The sequence below is a fragment of the Nomascus leucogenys genome, chromosome 5, assembly GCF_006542625.1.
Source record: "Nomascus leucogenys isolate Asia chromosome 5, Asia_NLE_v1, whole genome shotgun sequence".
Classification (NCBI taxonomy): Eukaryota; Metazoa; Chordata; class Mammalia; order Primates; family Hylobatidae; genus Nomascus; species Nomascus leucogenys.
The window spans coordinates 21,602,412-21,623,779 of NC_044385.1; the positions used below are offsets into that span (position 1 = coordinate 21,602,412).

General features: G+C 44.8%; 1 protein-coding gene, 1 non-coding gene and 2 pseudogenes across 3 annotated transcripts in view; 3 read left to right on the forward strand and 1 right to left on the reverse strand.

The window, feature by feature from the left end:
* The first annotated feature begins 1,774 nt into the window (after positions 1 to 1,774).
* LOC100593620 lies at positions 1,775 to 3,971 on the forward strand (annotated as a pseudogene).
* A 1,532-nt stretch (positions 3,972 to 5,503) lies between these two features.
* On the forward strand, positions 5,504 to 5,644 carry LOC115835333 (annotated as a pseudogene).
* Positions 5,645 to 12,212: 6,568 nt separating this feature from the next.
* The window catches only part of LIN9 (lin-9 DREAM MuvB core complex component), a 90,469-nt gene continuing 81,313 nt past the window's right edge, over positions 12,213 to 21,368 (forward strand). Inside the window, exons 1-2 of one of the 2 annotated variants that reach the window (XM_003275103.4) lie at positions 12,213 to 12,889; positions 21,119 to 21,151. In XM_003275103.4, coding sequence (XP_003275151.2) covers positions 12,409 to 12,889; positions 21,119 to 21,151 — 514 coding nt within the window. In that variant the 5' untranslated portion in view covers positions 12,213 to 12,408. The remainder of the gene's footprint in view (positions 12,890 to 21,118; positions 21,152 to 21,368) is intronic. The other variant, XM_030812795.1, reaches the window with a different exon arrangement.
* On the reverse strand, positions 17,650 to 17,751 carry LOC115835331. The gene has a single exon (XR_004030318.1). It is a non-coding gene; the product is annotated as a small nucleolar RNA U13 (small nucleolar RNA).

Genomic DNA, 21,368 nt, shown 5'->3' on the forward strand with positions numbered 1-21,368 from the left:
CTTTTTTCTTTTTGTTTAACTTTTATTTTAGGTTCGGGGTACATGTGCAGGTTGTTATGTAGGTAAACTCATGTCATGGGGGTTTGTTGTACAGATTATTTCATCACCCAGTTACTAAGCCTAATAGCCAACAGTTATTTTTTCTGATCCGCTCCCTCCTCCCACTCTCCACCCTCAAGTGTCTGTTGTTTTCCTCTTTTACCACATTTTTCAATGCCTGCTTTTGTCATAAAAGTAATACAAGGCCAGGCACGGTGGCTCACGCCTGTAATACCAGCACTTTGGGACGCCAAGGTGGGCAGATCACCTGAGGTCAGGAGTTGGAGACCAGCCTGGCCAACATGGTGAAACCCTGTCTCTACCAAAAATATAAAAATTAGCCAGTGCAGTGGTGGGTGCCTATAATCCCAGCTACTCGAGAGGCTAAGGTGAAATTGCTTGAACCTTGAATCTGGGAGGCAGAGGTTGCAGTGAGCCAAGATCGTGCCATTGCAATACAGCCTGAGTGACAAGAGAGAAACTCTGTCTCAAAAAAAAAACCAAAAAAAACCAAAAAGATAACACAAAATATTTTGGGCTTGCATTACCGGCAAAAGTAATAAAAAACATTTTACTGCTCATAATGTTATATAATTTACTACTTATAATTTCTGTTATAAATACAGATTCAGAGAAAATTAAAAGCACCCATAGCCCTATCACACAGAGATAACCACCATAAACATTGGATATCTTTTGTTCTGAGCTTAATCTATGCAAATATATTTAGTAATTGGAATCATACTTGTAATGTTTGTGTAATATGAATTTTTTTCTTGTGGTAAAATGCATATATTTACCATTTTAGCCATTTTAAAGTGTACAGTTCAGTGGCACTAAGTACATTCACATTGTTGTGAAACCATCACCACCATCACCTCCAGAACTTTATCATCCAAAACTGAAACTCTGTACCCATTAAACAATAACTCCTCACTCCCCTCCCCCTCAACCCCTGGCAAGCACCATTCTGCTTTTTCTCTATGAATTTGAGAATTCCAGGTTCCTCACATAAGTGGAATCCTACAGTATTTCTCCTTATGTGTTATTTCACTGGCTTATTCGGCTGAGCATAAAGTCTTCAAGATTGATCTATGCTGTAGTATGAGAGGACTTCAAGAAGTTAGTGGAAAAATGGAATTAAATGATTTTTTTTAAAAGGCTGGGTACAGTGACTTACACCTGTAGTCGCAGCACTTCGGGAGGCCAAGGTATGAGGATCACTTGAGCTCAGGAGTTTGAGACCAGCCTGGCCAACATGGTGAAACTCCATCTCTACTAAAAATACAAAAATTAGCTGGGTGTGGTGGCACATGCCTGTAATTCCAGCTACTCGGGAGGCTGAGGCAGGAGAATCGCTTGAACCTGGTAAGCGGAGGTTGCAGTGAGCCAAAATTGTGCCATTGCTCTCCAGCCTGGGGGTCACAGCAAGACTCCGTCTTAAAAAACAAAAAATTAGCTGGGTGTGGTGGTGCACATCTGTATTCCCAGCTACTCGGGAGGCTGAAGTGGGAGGATTCCTTGAGCCAGGGAGGTTGAGGCTGCAGTAAGTTATGATTGTACCATTGCACTTCAGCTTAAGCAACAGAGTGAGACCCTGTCTCAAAAAATAAAAATAAAAAAATAAAGTTTGATCAGAAGCTGAGAGCATACCCTAGAAAGCCCTGAAAGTAGCCACACCTCTACCACCAGCCTTGGCTGCCCAGGGAGTACTGGCCTCGGCGGCCTCACATCCATGGTTCTGTGGGTAGGGACAAGAAGGTCACGGCAAAGATTTTTGGGAAAAGGAAAATCGTTCAATGTAAGAAACAGATCGCCATTAAAAAAGAACCCCAGGAAGTACCTTGGCAGTGTAGGAGCTGGAGAGACTGTGGAGTCTGACGCTGAAGGAGAAAAGGGTGCGGAGGCAGCAGATGTCACAGCCCTGGTGGAATTCCACTGCAAGGCAGTAAACGTGGAGCAGGCCGTAACCATTATGGAAACAATCCATGTCCTGGGGGTCCTCCACACAATTACCAGCGGAATTACCAGAATAGTGAGCGTGGGGAAAAAAAGGAAGGAAGGGAGAATGCTCCCAAAGGCCAGGCCCAACAAGACCGGCCCTTCCTAAGAAGTTGTTTCCTGGAGAAGTTTCCTGCCCTACTGTGTCCGGAATTGGTGGGTTCTTGGTCTCACTGACTTCAAGAACGAAGCTGCGGATCCTCGCGGTGAGTGTTACAGCTCTTAAGGTGGCGCGTCTGGACTTGTTTGTTCCTTTTGATGTTCGGATGTGTTCGGAGTTCCTTCCTTCTGGTGGGCTCGTGGTCTTGCTGACTCAGGAGTGAAGCTGCAGACCTTCGCGGTGAGTGTTACAGCTCTTAAAGCAGCGTGTCTGGAGTTGTTCGTTCCTCTCGGTGGGCTCATGGGCTCGTTGGCTTCAGGAGTGAAGCCTTCTGCAGACCTTTGCGGTGAGTGTTACAGCTCATAAAAGCAGTGTGGACCCAAAGAGTGAGCAGTAGCAAGATTTATTGTAAGGAGTGAAAGAACAAAGCTTCCACAGTTTGAACGGGACCCGAACGGATTGCCACTGCTGGCTCGGGCAGCCTGTTTTTATTCTTATCTGGCCCCACCCACATCCTGCTGATTGGTAGAGCCGAGTGGTCTGTTTTGACAGGGCGCTGATTGGTGCATTTACAATCCCTGAGCTAGACACAAAGGTTCTTCACCTCCCCACTAGATTAGCTAGATACAGAGTGTGGACACAAAGGTTCTCCAAGGCCCCACCAGAGTAGCTAGATACAGAGTGTCAATTGGTGCATTCACAATCCCTGAGCTAGACACAGGGTGCTGATTGGTGTGTTTATAAACCTTAAGCTAGATACAGAGTGCCGATTGGTGTATTTTCAATCCCTGAGCTGGCCATAAAGGTTCTCCAAGGCCCCACCAGAATAGCTAGATACAGAGTGTCACTGGTGCATTCACAAACCCTGAGCTAGACACAGGGTGCTGATTGGTGTATTTACAATCCCTGAGCTAGACATAAAGGTTCTCCACGTCCCCACCAGACTCAGGAGCCCAGCTGGCTTCACCCAGTGGATCCCGCACTGGGGCTGCAGGTGGAGCTGCCTGCTAGTCACGCGCCGTGCGCTCACACTCCTCAGCCCTTCGGTGGTCGATGGGACTGGGCGCCGTGGAGGAGTGGGCGGCGCTCATCGGGGAGGCTCAGGCTGCACAGGAGCCCATGGAGGCGGGGGTGGGGCGGGGTGGGGGAGGCTCAGGCATGGCAGGCTGCAGGTCCCGAGCCCTGCCCCACCAGAAGGCAGCTAAGGCCTGGCGAGAAATCCAGCACAGCGCTGGTGGGCCGGCACTGCTGAGGGATCCAGCACACCCTCCGCAGCCGCTGGCCCAGGTGCTAAACCCCTCATTACACGGGGCCGGCAGGGTCGGCCGGCCGCTGTGAGTGCCGGGCCAGCCGAGACCACACCCACCCGGAACTCGCGTGTCCCGCAAGCACCGCGTGCAGCCCGGGTTCCCGCCTGCGCCTCTCCCTCCACACCTCCCCGCAAGCTGAGGGAGCCGGCTCCGGCCTCGGCCAGCCCAGAAAGGGGCTCCCACATTGCAGCGGCGGGCTGAAGGGCTCCTCAAGTGCCGCCAAAGTGGGAGCCCAGGCAGAGGAGGCCCTGACAGCGAGCGAGGGCTGTGAGGACTGCCAGCACGCTGTCACCTCTCACTACTACCTGAAGAGACCCTATGGGCGTGGACCACAGTATTCCAGCCCTCCAGCACAGGGAGCGGAGATGGAGGGTGCTGACAGCCAGGGTGCAGAAGCACCAGGTAGACCAGTGAGGCAAGATATGTATGTGGCTATAGGCCACGATTCTGCTGGGGCCCTCCTAGCCAAAGACACCTAGAGGATGGTGATGAAGAGGATTAAAAGAAATCAAGGAGATTAGACCCCAGGTCAGCAGCAATGTCAGTGCCCAGGTGGAGACCCAGAAAATATGGCAAAGAGACAAAAGCAGCTGAAAATTTGCCCATGGCCAAGGCTGAGCAGAGTAGGGCTGAGTAAATACCAGCTTACCATCTCTACCATCATCCCCTTTAGTCATAAAACAAGAAGAAATGAGTGTGAAACTGCAGCAATAAGAAATGAACAAAAGATTGGCACTGAAGACATTGCTTTTTGCTGCTGACCAATTACTAGAACTATCTGCATTATCTGTGCAGCATGGGTTTTTTAAATCACTTTTTTCCTAAATACAGCTCTTTTTGGTGATAACAAATGTGGTTTTCTTAAAAAAAAAAAAAGTCTGGCTTTTCTCAATATGCCTCTAAAGATTTTTAAATTGTTTCATATCTGGTCAAGTTGAGACTTAAGAACATTTTAAATTTGTAATAAAAGTTCACAACTTGGTGTTTTTTCAAAATAGTCAATGAACTGCAAGCACCTGTCAATAAAGATCTTAAATAATTGTCAAAAAAGTTAAAATAAAAAATATAAAGTTTATTTCCCAACATAGACTTCATCAAGTTCTGGACACTTTTGTAAGCAATGATACCAGCCATTTAGTCCATCCCTGAAGAACTGAGGGTCCTGGGAATGTAACCATGTCAATGCAGTCTCTTTTACGATATTAACTGAAGAAAAATAGGTGTACTTTTATGGTTTTTTTAAAGATTAGGAAATGTAAAGAAGGCAGAAGGAGGCAAATCAGGACTGTAAGGTGGATGCCTAATGATTTCCTTTTGAAACTCTATTTGTTTGTTTGTTTGTTTGTTTTTTGAGGCAGGGCCTCACTCTGTAGCCCAGGCGGGAGTGGAGTGGCACAATCACGGCTCACCACAACCTCTACCTCCTGGGCTCAAGCAATTCTCCCACCTCAGCCTTCCCAGCAGCTGGAACTACAGGCATGTGCCACCACGCCTGGCTAATTTTTGTATTTTTTGTAGAGACGGGGTTTCACCATGTTGCCCAGGCTAGTCTCTAATTCCTGGGCTCAAGCAATTCAACCGCCTTGGCCTCCCAAAGTGCTGGATTACAGGCATGAGCCACCGTGTCCAGCCTGTTGAAACTCTTGCTTGCACAAATACCCATTTAGATGCGAGGAATGAACAGGAGCATTGGCGTGGTGGAGAAGGACTCCCTAGTGAAGATTTCTCAGGGATTTTCTGCTAAAGCTTTGACTAACTTTCTCAAAACACTCCTGTAATAAGCAGATGTTATCATTCTTTGGCTCTCCAGAGAGTTAACAAGTAAAATACCTCAAGCATCCCAAAAAACTATTGCCATGACCTTTGCTCTTGACTGGTCCACTTTTGCTGTGACTGGACCATTTCCACCTCTTGGTTGCCATTGTTTTGATTGTGCTTTGTCTTCAGGATCATTCTGGTAAAGCCACATCTCATCTCCTGTTATAATTCTTCAAGGAAGTGCTTCAGGATCCTGACCCCACTCGTTTAAAATTTCCATTGAAAGCTCTGCTCAATCCTTTTGTAGCTCCTGAGCATGATGATTGTGTGTTCATGCTCATGTGTGAGATGTCCCACCCTTGAACCTTGTTACAACATTGCATGTACATGTTACAACATGTAACCTTGTTACTTGTGTTACAACACCTGTCTGACATAGAAGGAAAAAAAATGCTCTGCTCTCTGCTCTTGTCTGCAGCTGATCTGAATGAAACTGTTTTGGCATCCATCAAATGAAAAGTTTGCTCACCTTTAATTTTTCTGTTAGAATTGTGTAAACTGAGCCAATTGAGGTATCTATGGTGTTGGGTATTGTTTCTGCTGTTAATAATTGGTCTTCTTCAATTAGGGCAAAAATAAGGTTAATTTTTTCCTTGAAAATTGAAGTGGATGCTCTGTTGCTTCAGGTTTCATCTTCAATATCTTCTTGTCCTCTCTTAAAATGAGTTATCTATTTGTAAACTGCTGAATTCTTTGGTGCATCATCCTCATAAACCTTTGCAAAGCATTGTTAAAAGAAAAACTTCAGCCTAATTAAAGGAGTTTAATTGAGCAATGGACAATTCGCAAATTGGGCAGCCCCTAGAATTACAGCAGATTCAGAGAGACTCCAGGGGTGCCACATGGTCAGAACAAATTTATAGGCAAAAAAAGCCAAGTGATGTACAGAAATCAGAAGTGAGGTACAGAAACAGCTGGATTGGTTACAGGTTGACGTTTGCCTTATCTGAACACAGTTTGAACACTCAGCAGTCTAAGAGTGGTTGAAGTATGGCTGCTGGGATTGGCCAAGACTCAGTGATTGTTATAGGTACGTACTCCTAAGTTAAGTTTTTAATCTTGTCTGCCTATTACACTAGGTTGCACTTAGTCCACAAGGACTCAAATATAGAAGTATGGACTTCTTCTCAGGCTATATTTAGTTTGCTTTAAGAGCATCAATAATTTCATCATTCTTCCACCCAAGCTTCACCGTAAAGCTTCCATTTGTCCACCATCAAGCTTCACCATTGATGTTTGTTCTTGCTTCAATTTTAGCAGAATTTATGTTGCTCTGAAAGGTACTCTGTTCAAACTGATGTCTTAACCTTCTTAGTGTTTCAGACTAGATCCCATTCAGATATGACAAGTAAGTACAAGTTTATTTTGGTGCAAACAAATTTTGGAATCCATGCATAGTTTTTTTCTTTTTTCTTTTTTTTTTTTTTTTTTTTGAGACGGAATCTCACTCTGTTGCCCAGGCTGGAGTGCAGTGGTGCGATCTCGGCTCACTGCAACCTCCACCACCCGGGTTCAAGCAATTTTCCTGCCTCAGCCTCCCGAATAGCTGGGATTACAGGTGCCCACCACCACGCCCCGCTAATTTTTGTATTTTTAGTAGAGATGGGGTTTTGCCATTTTGGCCAGTCTGGTCTCGAACTCCCAACCTCAGGTGATCTGCTTGCCTTGGCCTCCCAAAGTGCTGGGATTACAGACGTGAGCCACCATGCATGGCCAGTTTTTTCATAATATGCATTTTCCATGAACTTTCTTAAGAACCCTCATATATGACAGAATTTTCTTCCTTTTTTAGACTAAATAATTTTCATTGTATTTATGTACCACATTTTATTTTTCCATTCATCCATCAATAAATACTTAGGTTGCGTCCAACTCTTGGCTATTGTGAAGTAATACTGCTAAGAACATGGGTCGGCCGGGCGCGGTGGCTCACGCTTGTAATCCCAGCACTTTGGGAGGCCGAGGCGGGCGGATCACGAGGTCAGGAGATCGAGACCACGGTGAAACCCCGTCTCTACTAAAAATACAAAAAAAAAAATTAGCCGGGCGTGGTGGTGGGCGCCTGTAGTCCCAGCTACTCGGAGAGGCTGAGGCAGGAGAATGGCATGAACCCGGGAGGCGGAGCTTGCAGTGAGCCGAGATTGCGCCACTGCACTCCAGCCTGGGCGACAGAGCGAGACTCCGTCTCAAAAAAAAAAAAAAAGAACATGGGTGTACAAATATTTGTTTGAGTACTTGCTTTTCATTATTTTGGGTATTTATATTCAGAGTAGAATTGCTGGATCACATAGTATAGTACTTTTATGCATAAATCTTTGAAGAACCACCATATTATTTTCCATAGCAGCTGCACCATTTTACATTCCCAATAGCAGTACACAGTGTTCTGATTTCTTCACATCCTTGCCAACACTTGTTATTATCTGTCTTTTTAAACATAGCTAACCCAGTGGGTGTGAATTGGTATCTCATTGTGGTTTTGATTTGTAGCTCCCTAATAATAATGATCTTGAACAGCCTTTTGTGTGCTTATTGACTTATCTACTGTGGAGAAATGTCTATTCAGATCCTTTGCACATTTTTGAATTGGGTTGTCTTTTTATTATCAAGTTATAAGAGTTTTAAATGTGTTTAAATGTTTTGGATACAAGTGCTTTATCAGATATAAGATTTGCAAATATTTTCTCCCATTCTAAGGGTTGTCTTTTCACTTTCTTGATAGTGCCCTTTGAAACACACACATTTTTATTTTTGATGAGGTCCAATTTATACTTTCTTTGGTTGATTGTGCTTTTGTGTCATAGCTGAGAAACTGTTGCTTAATCTAAGGTCATGAAGATTTACACCTATGTTTTCTTTTAGGAATTTTTATGGTTTAGCTTTTACATTTAGGTCTTTGGTTCATTATGAGTTTCACATTTGTATTGTATATGATTTTTTAAAAAGCTTTGTCATAGTTTTCATTACAGTAGTGTAACATACTAAACTCCACTAAACTTGGATGTTATCCATAATATCTAGCACATGTAGAGAATTTTATCTTTTATTATCTCAATTTTATGGACATGCATCCTCACACTGTGATCTAGGTAGGGCAGTGTAGTTATATTCACTCCCCAAATGGGAAAGATGAAGGCAGAAAGGTTCAATGACTTGTCCAAGATCATGGTGCTCACAAGAGGTAAAGCAAGGCTTAGAACCCATGTCTTCTGCTCTCACTCCTCATGCCTGTTTCCACTGCTCTGAACATGTTCAGGGAGAGGATTCTGAAGGGAATTACCAGGATGGCCATTGGGCACATTTTTGAGAATATTTATGTTGTAAAAGAGGGATTCTCATCAAGGAAGGATACCAACAGTCACTGGAGATCTTGATAGGCACTTAATTTATAATAGTAATTTAATCTTCATAATAACCCTTCAAGAAAGGGAGAAGAAAACTAAAAACTACTACTGAGAGTAATTTGTTCAAGAATACACACAAGGGAAGTAGGTGAACTGCAATTTGAACCTAGATCCTGGGGCCATCAGTACTCCTGGTGTACTTGGATGCTGGAAGAGGAAATGCTGAGTGTGGAGTCCTACCAGCAACATAACTTAAAAATATATATACGTATAGGCTGGAGAGTCTTTTTACCTCATTATGGCTGAGATACTCAAGCAAGGCAAGCTGAATTGTCTTTGTTTTTTCATTGCTAACTCAAATTCCCAACTTTATCGAAAGTATTTATAAAAACATTCACACACATACTATACACACACACACTTTTTTTTTTTTTTTTTTTTTTTTTTGAGACGGAGTCTCACTCTGTTACCCAGGCGGGAGTGCAGTGGTGTGATCTCAGCTCACTGCAATCTCCACCTCCGGGGTTCAAGCAATTCTCCGGCCTCAGCCTTCCAAGTAGCTTGAATTACAGGCGCAAGCCACCACGCCTGGCTAATTTTGTATTTTAGTAGAGACTGGGTTTCACCATGTTGGTCAGGCTGGTCTCAAACCCCTGATCTCAGGTGCTCAGGCGATCCACCTGCCTCAGCCTCCCAAAGTGCTGGGATTACAGCAGTAATGTACAGTGTGAGCCACTGCACCAGGCCCCCAACACACACATTTTATCTTTAGTCATTGCAACTGTTTTCACAAAAATAATCCAACTCAATAATTGATAAATAGGCCACAGGACTAGAAATGGTCAAACCTGATATTTCTAAAATGTGGCCATGTTTATTTTTCTTATGGTATTTTAAAAATTTTTTAGAATTTTTGTGGGTACGTAGTAAGTGGATATATTTATGAGGTACATGAGATGTTTCTTATGGTGTATTTTTATTTAGGTTTTTCATGACTTAATGACCTTATCCATACCGTGGTTTGTATTTTTAAAAAAGCAAACACCACACACAGTCATGTCATTTTAAATTGGAATAAGTGATTGCAGGAAATTTAATACGCCTGTGTTGCATGTTGCTATGGTTTGAATGATGGTATTCCCTCCAAAATTCAGTTGTAACATAATCCCCAATGCAACAGTATTAAGCAGTGTAGCCTCTGGGAGGTGATTAAGTCATGAGGGTTCTGCTCTCGTGAATGGGGTTAGTAGCCTTATGAAAGGGCTCAAGGCTGAAGGAGGTGTTCTCTTGCCTTTCTGTCCCTTCTACCATGTAAGGACACAGTATGCATCCCCTCCAGAGGATGGAGCAATGAGCCACCATCTTGGAAACAGAGAGCTGCCGTCACCAGACAACAACTTTGGCACCTTGATCTTGGACTTCCCAGCGTTTGAAACTGTGAGAAATAAATTCTTGTTGTCGGCTGGGCACGGTGGCTCATGCCTGTAATCCCAACACTTTGGGAGGCTGAGGCCAGTAGATCACTTAAGATCAGGAGTTCAAGACTAGTGAAACCCTGTCTCTACTAAGAATACAAAAATTAGCCAGGAGTGGTGGCAGGCACCTGTAATCCCAGCTACTCTGGAGGCAGAGGCAGGAGAATCACTTGAACCCAGGAGGCAGAGGTTGCAGTGAGCCGAGATCACACCCTTGTACTCCAGTGTGGGTGACAAGAGCAAAACTCCGTCTCAAAAAAAAAAAAAAAAAAAAATTCTTGTTGTCTGTAAATTACCCAGCCTCAGATGTTTTGTTATGGCAGCACAAATGGACAAAGACATATGTGTAATCCTCCTATCACAGAGGGAGTCACTGAGGCACCAAAAAGTGGGCTAGATTCCTGATTCTAGCACTTGCTTTCCATTGTCTTTGGACAAATTACCAGGTTGTTGGGAGAATCAAGTAAGCCAATCATTGTAAAATCTGTCATAAATATTCAATAACGAAACTTATTGAAGAGTTAGGTGTGCCTTGGCTTCGATCACACAGCTAAGCGCTAGATCTGGGGCTAGGATACAGCTTCAGGCTTTGGATTTATGAGAAGAGTCACTTAGAGTTTTTGTTTAAAATGCAGATTATCATGGAAGGGCCTAAAAACATTGATTTAAACAGTAGTTGTGTTGTTGAGTGTACATGAAAACTGCCTCAGAAAAAAACCAGGTTTGCCTTGGTCTAATGACACCTTGACCATCATGACATTCACAAAGCTTTTGCTTCTCCCACTCTGATAGCCTCTCATGCTTCTTTAATTTCTATTCTTTCATTCTTAAAGGGCTGACCTTTCCTTGATCTCATCTCCAAATTGATACTGAAGTGCAAGCTGCTGAAGCCCCCCCCCAGGTGCTGACAACAAGGACCAGTGTTTTAATCTTCTTAGGGAGCAGATCAGAGTGTGTTTAGAAGGCAAAGGAGAGGTTAAGCTAGCTCTGAAGGAAGGATTACTTTGTAAAATTGAACTTTCACCCTCCCTGCTCTCCCTCCTACCTTAGCATGGCAGCACACAGCTACCCAAGGCACAAAGCTGGCATCAACAATGAGACTTCCTTCTCCTCACACCCAGTGACTCACCCAATCCTTTATTTTCCACCTCTTGAAAGGTGGAGTGCATGCTGCCACCTCTGTAATACCGCCTATGCTGTGGTGATGGTGGTGGTAGTGGCTAACTGATGGGTGCTAGCAGCTAGCATAAGGTCCTTACATCTATCAAATCATTTAGCCCTCAAAACAACCCTGTTATTTGCATTTTACAGATAAGAAACTGAGGCACAGAGAATTCGGTTAAGAAACCAACGTGCCTGAGATTATACAACTAGCAGCCCATCTGGATTCTTCTCATCGAGGCCCTGGGGCTCCAGAGCCCACCCTCTGCACCTCTCTAGCTACCAGTGCAGGCATCTCTCTTCTGTCCTTTGCATGCCCCAAATAAGCTTCTTCCTGACTGGTTTCTAGGCTCTCATCTTGTCCCCCACCAATCCATTTCCCATATTTTTGTTCTAAAACAAAAACAGAAACATGCCCCTCTTACACCCGACTTTTCCACTGCTCCAGTGGACTAAGCAAGTTCAACTCCTTAGCTTGGGCAGGCCTCTGTCTACCACTCTGTCATCTTAGTCTACCGCCTTTTAATTTTGTAGTTCCTGGAATTCACCCATGTTGTCTTTTGACTGCTTAACGGTCTCATTCCTTCAACTCCCATAAATTCCTGGAGAAAAGGATTGGAGCTCAATGACATTTGTTAAATGAATTTTTGAAAAGCAACAGTGTTTTATTACTGGAAAGTGTTACAGACAGATATTGTGAAATTTTTCCCTGGGCTTCTTTCAATTTCGTTGAATTCTCCTCCAGTATTCTCATAACATTTGGATCAGGTACTTTATCACCTTGTAGTGTCACTGTTCCTTTCTGTATCCTCTCGAAGCCTCCTGTTACTCGTTTTCTAATTCTCTTCCAGCCCACTGCACGATCTAGTGTCGAATGGATGAAACAGCTAAGCAGAACAGTTGTTTAGCTGTCGGCCTAAATGACCAACTTCATGACCTCTCAAGGTCTCGCTCCCCGGCTGCACGCAGCTCAGCTTCCAACATTCAGGAAAGGCGTGCCCGGATCGCCAGGGGCCGCTGGGACCGAGTCCCGGACGTGGCGACGCGCAGGGGGCTGCTGAGGTTGGCGCTCTCGGGAAAAGTGAGGGGACGGAGGCGCCCGAGCAACGTGGGTTTCGGGAACTGTGAATATTTCACTTTGCGTAGAGCCCCCTCGGTCAATGCGGCCCAGAATCGAGGGCTTCTTTCCCCCTGCCGGGGCCTCCCTCCCGTTCTCCACTCGGAACAAACAGCCTGCAGTTCCCGCAGCTGCAGCGCGGGCCGCGGAACATGCGCCGGGAGCGGGGCCCGGGCGGGACTCCGGGGCTGGTGCTGCTCCCCCCGCGCTCCGGCGCCGGGCCTCGCCGCGCGGCCTCCTTCCTCCTTTCCTCCCGCCCGGCTCGGCCGGAGGCGACGGCGGAGGGGCGAGGCGCGGCCCCCCCTCGGCGGCACCTCCTCCTCGGGCAGGCGCGGGCGGAGCCGGGCCCGCCTCAGCCAGCCGCGGCGGGAGCAGCGCAGCGCGGCGCCGCGGGCAGCGAGCTCCGCATTCGAACCTCCCTCGCAAAGACAGTCTCCGCCCCACAATGCACCGCGGCGGGCAGCCTTTGAAAAAGCGGCGCGGCTCGTTCAAGATGGCGGAGCTCGACCAGTTGCCTGACGAGAGTGAGTAGCACCTCAAAGCACCCCCCCTTTTCCCGCCTGCCGCCTGCCCAGCGGCTGCACCGGCCGGGACGGACGGCCGTGCCCTCCGCTGGGCAGGTGGGCTGACTGCCAGCCCCACCGTGGTCCCTTAGTCCTCCCACTCCTGTGTTGCCGCCGCGTCGCCGCCTTTGTTATGGTGTCTGTGTGTTGGTTTCTGGGGTTGTGTGAGCGCCAGGGCCGGAAACCGAGAGCCCGGGAGTCCAGCCTGTGCCAGGCGGAGGCGGTGGCTGCTCTCCTGGCCCGACTCCGGCCCCCAGCCGAGGTTGGGGGAAGAGCGGCCCCCGGGCGCGGGGGCTGTCCTCGCCGCCTGCACCACTCGCCCGGCGCCGAGAGACGCCCGCCGGGGTTATGTAACTCGCCTTGTCCCGGGGCCGGGGGAGGGCTCGGGCTGGGCACGGGGTGGTCCACGGCCCCTTCTTCTTGCCCCAGCCTCTGATCTTGTCCTGTCACAGCTCCTGCCTCTACGGGCACTTGTGATCTTCACTGTCCTCCCCACCCCCCCACCGGTGTGTCCACCCCTGGAAGTGTTTCCGTGTCAGAGGGTTGGCCCCTTCCCCTGGGACCACAGGTGGCTGTGGACCTTTCCTGAGATCATCCAGCCCGGATACTCAGTGTTCAGGTAGACCCCGTCCCGCAGACTTTATTCTGTATGTGTCTTAAGAGCCATAAAGCTACCTTTATGCATGGATGTGACCAACACAGCGTACATGTGCAGTACCCTGCCTGACACCCACCCCAGGGCATTGCCTCACCTAACCATGTTTACTCACCCTGACATCTAAGACATGTATGCTCACTTGTGTTGAGTAAGTAAAAGCACCAATTCCGTAGTTTAAGGGCGGTGGAACTTAATTTTGTAATTTACAATATTGCATAAATTATATGAAAAGGCAAATATGTTCGTTAATTACAAAAAAGTCCTGAATCCACATTCACTATTCAGTTTATACATATCTGTGAAAGGCCCGATTACTATTGAATCTATCTATGCACAAGGCAAATGGACTTAAAAATGAGAACTCAACATACTACTGATTCCATTTTCTTTGTGAGGTCATGTATTCTTAATAAGTTATAAAGTTAAAATAAAAATTCAAGTTGCTAAGCTGGTGAAAAGTCGTATTAAGAGTGTCTGCGTTTTAAATTTGATAGAGAGCAGCACTAAGTCCCCAAGGAACTTTGTCCATGATGGAACTGTTCTCTTTTGTGATGTCCAGTAGCGTAGCCAAGCTACTAGCCATGTGTGGCCATGGAACATTTCAAATGTGGCTAGAGTGATGGAGGAACTGAATTTTGAATTTTATTTAATTTTAATTTACATAGTCACATGTAGCTAGTAGTCACTGTATTGGGTAGGGCACAGCTATTGACCAGTCATGAGTTGTATTGTTTATTTGTAGAATACAATTGATTGTGATTTATTTATTTGTTTATTTATTTATTTATTTTGAGACGGAGTTTCACTCTTATTGCCCAGGCTGGGGTGCAATGGTACTATCTCAGCTCACTGCAACCTCTGCCTCCCGGGTTCAAGCGATTCTCCTACCTCAGCCTCCCGAGTAGCTGGGGTTACAGGCATGTGCCACCACGCCTGCCTAATTTTTTTGTATTTTTAGTAGAGACGGGGTTTCTCCATGTTGGTCAGGCTGGTCTCGAACTCCCGACCTCAGGTGTTGCACTCACCTCGGCCTCCCAAAGTGCTGGGATTACAGGCGTGAGCCACCGCGGCTGGCCTTGATTGTGACTTAGAATGCTCCCAAATGAGTGTGGACCTACTAAGCACAGTGTACTTGTCATCCGAAAATGTTTTTCATTATCCTTGGCATCTTTATCATAAACATGCCTTATCACCTCTTGGATGTCACAATCACTAGACCTACTGTTTTGGTTACTGTAGTCATTCTGTTGTAATGAGAGGCGTTTTAAGTGGCTTTCTTACAACTGCCATTAGGAATATTTGCTTCATATCATCCAACATTTATTGACAATTTACTGTGGTTCTTTGTAGGGACTCGGCATTTATATTAGGGTTCAAATTCCAGCTCCACTTTCAAATTATATAACCTTATCATTTATATTACTTTGTGACATCTCTTGTACATTGGTGTGTATTTGTGAAGCATGTGTCTTGTTTAGCCAGACTTTAGCTTTGTTGAAACCAGGGATTTTCTTTCTTTCTTTGTCATACAGTGCCACAAATCAAGTATACATAAATACTTAATTTATATGGAATTAATGCAAAGTAACAGGTATTATTAATGAAACTAGAGCAGGGTCTTGAAAAGGAAAAGCGATTTCAATTTGATACTGGAAATAATAGGATGTTTTTTGGCCACATTTAGTCAAGGAGGCTAGCTAATATATTATTCAGGAGTCGATATAACATCAATAATGAAAGCTACCATTTATTGAGTATTTACTATGAACCAGATGCCATGCAAAGGATATTATATGTATTTGCTCATTTAATCTTCATTTCAATTGATGTAAGTACTCACTTTTTATATAAGGAAACTAAGGCTATCTTCAGCCCAGATCTTTCCTGAGCTCCCTTTCTTGATATCTCTTGCCTGTTTCACATTTCTTCTTAGATGCTTCAAAGGCCCCTCAAACTGCATGGATTTAAAATCCACCTCAGTCCTACCCCAGGACAGATACTTCTAGTGATTCGAATGGTTCCACTGTGCATTCAGCTGGCAGGGCAGAAACCTAGAGATTTTCTTTGGCACTTCCCTCTCTTTCTTTTCTTTTCTTTTCTTTTTTTTTGAGACAGAGTCTTGCTGTGTCACCTAGGCTGGAGTGCAGTGTGTGATCTCAGCTCACTGCAGCCTCCGCCTCCCGGGTTCAAGCGATTCTCCTGCCTCAGCCTCCTGAGTAGCTGGGTTTACAGGCGCCTGCCACCACACCTGGCTAATTTTTGTATTTTTAGTAGAGGCGGGGTTTCACCATGTTGGCTAGGCTGGTCTCAAACTCCTGACCTCAGGTGATCCACCCGCCTCAGCCTCCCAAAGTGCTGGGATTGCAGGCATGAGCCACCGCACACCCAGCCACTTTCCTCTCTTTCACTTCCCATATTTAAGCCTTTACTAAGTCTGTAACTTTTACCTTCTAAATATCTATCAATTCTACCCATTTCTTACCATCACCGTAGCCCAAACTGTCGCCATTTCTTCTCTTTACCAATTACCTCAGCCTCTCATTAATTCAGCCCGCTTCCCACAAACACACAGCGAGAGGGATCCTTTCAAAATGAATGTATGTCATCCTCCTGTTACAAACCCTTTAGTAGCTATAAGACCCTTTGTGGTCTGGCTGCTCCCTACCTCTCAGCTTTATGTTGTACCACTTGTCCCCTCATTCTATCCCTTGGGGTAAATTGGACCTTTTTCATTCGCTATACTCACCAGTCTCCCCTTTTCTCCAGGGTCTTTGCACATGCTGTTCTCTCAACCTGGAGTGCTACCCCCCCCACACCCCCCTTACTTTCAGTTAACTTCTAATTATCTTTTAGATCCCAATTTATGCTTCTTCAGAGAGCCATTTCCCATCCTCCCTGACTAAATTATGTCTTCTTTAAATCTGTTTTTTGTTTTTTAAATAGTCTGTTGTGTAGACTGGAGTGCAGAGGCATGATCATGGCTCACTGCAGCCTTGATCTTCTGGGCTAAGGAGATCCTCTGGCATCAGTCTCCCCAGTAGCTGGGACCACAGGCCTGTACCACCATGCTCAACTAAGGTTTTTGTTTTGTTTTTTTTTTCTATTTTTGTAGAGACGAGGTCTCCCTATGTAGCTCAGACTGATCTCAAACTCCTGGCCTCAAGCGATCCTCCTGCCTTAGCCTTCCAAAGTGCTGGGATTACAGGCTTCAGCCACCATGCAGGGCCTGTCTTCTTTATTTTTTTTAAAGATGGAGTCTTGCTCTGTCACCCAGGCTGGAGTGCAACGGTGCAATCTTGGCTCACTGCAACCTCTGCCTCTAGAGTTCAAGCAATTCTCCTGCCTCAGCCTCCTGAGTAGCTGTGATTACAGGTGTGTGCCACCAAGCCCGGCTAATTTTTGTATTTTTAGTAGAACCCGGCTGGTCTCGAACTCCTGACCTCAAGTCATTTAGCCCCCCACAAAGTGCTGGGATTACAGGTGTGAGCCACTGTGCCAGGCCAGGGCCCATATTCTTTAAATCTTTTTGTATTACTATGTAACTTCCTAGTGGTAGCTATTACAGTTGCAGTTTTGTCTTTGTTTATGTGATTGGTTAGTAGCCCCATCAGAGTAGGTACTGTTTCTGTCTTCCTAATTGCATTCCCAGTTCCATGCATAACACCTGGCTTACCTCTGCCCTTTCATACCATTCTTCCCTATGCAAGCACAGTCACCCCTCCTCCCTTCTTAGGACTTCACCTGTTTCTTCTGCCCAGACTCATTGCTTTGATTTCCTGCTCTCTCACAGCTAGTTTTTTAGATGTTACCTCCTCAGAGAAACCGTCTGTACTCAAAAGTAAGGTAGCTAGTACTTAGAGTAATTCCCCCATCCCCACCAATATCACCCTGTTTTATTTCCTTTATCATGAGCTATAATTATTATGTACATGTTTTATATATATATATGTCTCTTTCCACTAGAGTTTAAGCTTCCTGAGAGCAGAGGCTTTGTCTTGTTCTTTGGGGTAACCCTCGCCCCTAACAGTGCTTATGGTAGGCATTCAATAAAATATTTTTTCCACATCAGATGGGTCATGTGCTGACTTTTCACAAAGTTTGAGAGAGACACATCTCACACATGAATATGAAAACCCAATCATCATGCTTATGAACTACGAAGGGTAGAATCTTTGGATTAATGAACACCTCATTAGGGCAAGATTCTACTTTAATCAGATTTGCCTGACTGAAAAATCCATGTTCTTAACCTATTATTTTTTGATTGCTCAAAATAATACAGCGTTATATCAAAATTAACTGTGTAATATATGCATTGTTCTATGCACTTTTACATGTATTAACTCATTTAATCCTCATTTTACACATGAAGAAACAATAGCACAGAGAGGCAAAGTAACTTGCTTAAGGTAACATGCAAGAAAGTGTCAGGACCAAGATTGAAACATAGCTAGTCTCAATCTAGAACCTATTTTCTTGACCACTATGCTATCCTGCATCTAGAAAAAGGAAAAAAGGACTGGTTGCGGTGGCTCATGCCTGTAATCCCAGCACTTTGGGAGGCCGAGCCGGGTGGATCACCTGAGGTCAGGAGTTCGAGACCAGCCTGGCCAACATGGTGAAATCCTGTCTCTACTAAAAATACAAAAATTAGCTGTGTATGGTGGCATGCACCTGTAATCCTAGCTACCTGGAAGGCTGATGCGGGGAGAATTGCTTGAACCCGGGAGGTGGAGGTTGCAGTGAGCTGAGATTGTACCACCGTACTCCAACCTGGGTGACAGAGTGAGACTCCATCTCAAAAAAAAAAAAAAGAAAAGAGAAAGAAAACGAAAAAGAAAAAAAGAAAAAAAAGGTTAAAGGTGATTGGTCAGAATCCCAAGATACGGTTCCTGCCTTCATGGAGCAGGAGTGGATATTCTTATGGCCTATACCTCTTCCTTCAGATCTCTTCTTAAGCATCACCTTTCATAGAAGCTCATCATGAACACCTTATATACAAATAGTTTTCCTTCCCCCCATCCCCACCGTGCATATTCTTCTTATTCTGCTTTATTTTTTCCAGAGTGCTTATCATGACTCGATAGCTGTTTTTGTTTGTCTCCCATCACTAGAATGTACATTCCGTGAGAGCAGGGACTTTGACAATTTTGCTTGCTGTTGTATTCTCATTGCCTAGAGCAGGTAGGGACTGCCATGCTGTCAGCACTCTACATATTCAGTGAGTGGTTACTACTTTTTCTCAAATGCACTACATATCTCTTGGTACACAGATGTGTGTATTGTCTACTATTGCTGCTTTACAGTTGTGTTGCATTGTTTGAGACTTTTTAGCAAGATTTTTTGTCATTCACCCCCATGACTTTACTGCCTTTTGTCATTAAGCTTCATTTGCCATGCAGAAGCTTTTATGGTGTCCTGTTAACTATTCTTCACATCTAGGCAAGAGAGTAGAGTGAAAGTAAGTGTCTTTTTTTTTTTTTTTTTTTGAGAGAGAGTCTCCCTGTCGCCCAGGCTGGAGTGCAGTGGCGCTATCTTGGCTCATTGTAGGCTCCGCCCCCCGGGGTTCACGCCATTCTCCTGCCTCAGCCTCCCGAGTAGCTGGGACTACAGGCACCTGCCATCTTGTCCGGCTAATTTTTTTTTTTTGTATTTTTAGTAGAGACGGGGTTTCACTGTTTAGCCAGGATGGTCTCGATCTCCTGACCTCGTGATCCGCCCGCCTCGGCCTCCCAAAGTGCTGGGATTACAGGTGTGAGCCACCGCGCCTGGCCGAAAGTAAGTGTCTTTAATGCTGATAGGTGTCTGTTTCACAAGTCTCTTATACAGGCCTGTGGAGGAAAAAGTCAGTTGAGGTTTAGTGATCAGAGATGCATAGTGTTTAAGGATCTGAGATGAAGTGTTTCATAACTGCCATACTTTATCTGTTGCTTCTCATTTTAAGTCTGTTATCCATTTATATGAGATGTAAATCATGGCTGCTTTTGTTAAATAGCAAGGAGGATTAATCTGTCCTCTCTGATTTTTGTTCCTAGTTCGTGTTCTTTTTTATTTAATCCCCTGAGATCATCCTTAATTATTATTTTTCAGATGACTTGGACTTTGCAATGTATACATCCAATTCTGAGATTTTTAAATTTAGTGCTTTCTCACTCTCAAAAAGCTTCTTTCTCTATTGATTTTTTTTTTTTTTTGACATGGAGTCTCACTCTGTCGCCCAGGCTGGATGGAGTGCAGTGGCGTGGTCTCTGCTCACTGCAAGCTCCGCCTCGCGGGTTCACACCATTCTCCCACCTCAGCCTCCCGAGTAGCTGGGACTACAGGTGTTCGCCACCACACCCAGTTAATTTTTTGTATTTTTAGTAGAGATGGGTTTTCACCATGTTAGCCAGGTGGTCTTGATCTCCTGACCTTGTGATCTACCCACCTCGGCCTCTCAAAGTGCTGGGATTACAGGCGTGAGCCACCGCGCCCGGCCTCTCTATTGATTTTTCTACTTTCCCTACCCATAGATGCTATCATTCATTCACACCAGAACCTGTAGCCTGATGTTTCTCAAAGTGGGTTACCTGCAACAGAATCCCCTGTTGTTTATTAATAATATAGATTCAGTCTAGATTCTGCATGTATGAGGAGCTTCCTTGTTATTCTAATGTCTTTTTTATGTTTTTGAGGCAGAGTCTTACTCTGTCTGTCAGGCTGAAGTGCAGTGGCGTGGTCACAGCTCACTGCTGCCTCAACCTCCCAGGCTCCAGCAGGCCTCTCACATCAGCCCCCTGAGTAGCTGAGACTGGAGGCACGTGCCCCCATACCCAGTGAATTAAAAAAATTTTTTGAGAGACAGGATCTCCCTATGTTGCCCAGGCTGGTCTCAGACTCCTGGCCTCAAGCTATCCTTCCCACCTTGGCCTTCCAAAGCACTGGGATTACAGGTGTCAGCCATCACACCTGGCCTCTAATGTACACTGGAGTTTGTTTTATCCAGTGGACCCCTCCAACTTTATTCTAGCCCCTCTTGGCCGTTTTGTATTCCCTTTTCCAGCTTAGATCTTGAAGTATTGCATATACCTGCATTCTAGACTTTCAAGGGACTTATTGCTTGCTCTGACAGTCCCTGAATCATTTCCATTGTTTGTTTTTTCCACTCCATTACTACATCAGTCTTTGCCTCAATAGATGTCAGTTCCCTTTCTCTTTTCTTCCAGCACCACAGCACGCCTGGATGAGGATCCAAAATTACGTCTGTCCCCACTCTTCCTCTTTCTTCTCTTTCTTCACTTTCTTCTCCTGGAATGGTCTCCAGTTCTCACAACTTCAGCAAGACTCTCATATGTCTCTCTCCAGTTCTTTCTTTATCTGAGTTCTGGTTTATAGTTTGAATTGTTGCTAGATATTTCTAATTGCACATTCTACCATCTCTTCAAACTCAACATTACTAAAACTAAATGGATCACTTTTACCCCCAAACCAAGGTCTTTTTCTCTCACTTTGGTTATGAAATAATTATTGATTTGTTTTATTTTTAATTGCAGGCTCTTCAGCAAAAGCCCTTGTCAGTTTAAAAGGTAAGAAGTATGGCATTTTTAGGTATACCATAGCTAAAAGTCTAATTCATTAAATTAATCTGGATATAGTGTTTCCCTTTTCCTTCTAAGTTATGATGCATTATAGCTTTTCAGTATTGGTTTTTACTGATAACCTTAAATTAATATGCTTTTATAGGAGAATTGATCCTCAGTTGTTAGAAATTATTTTTAAAATTTTCTAAAATTATTGATTAAA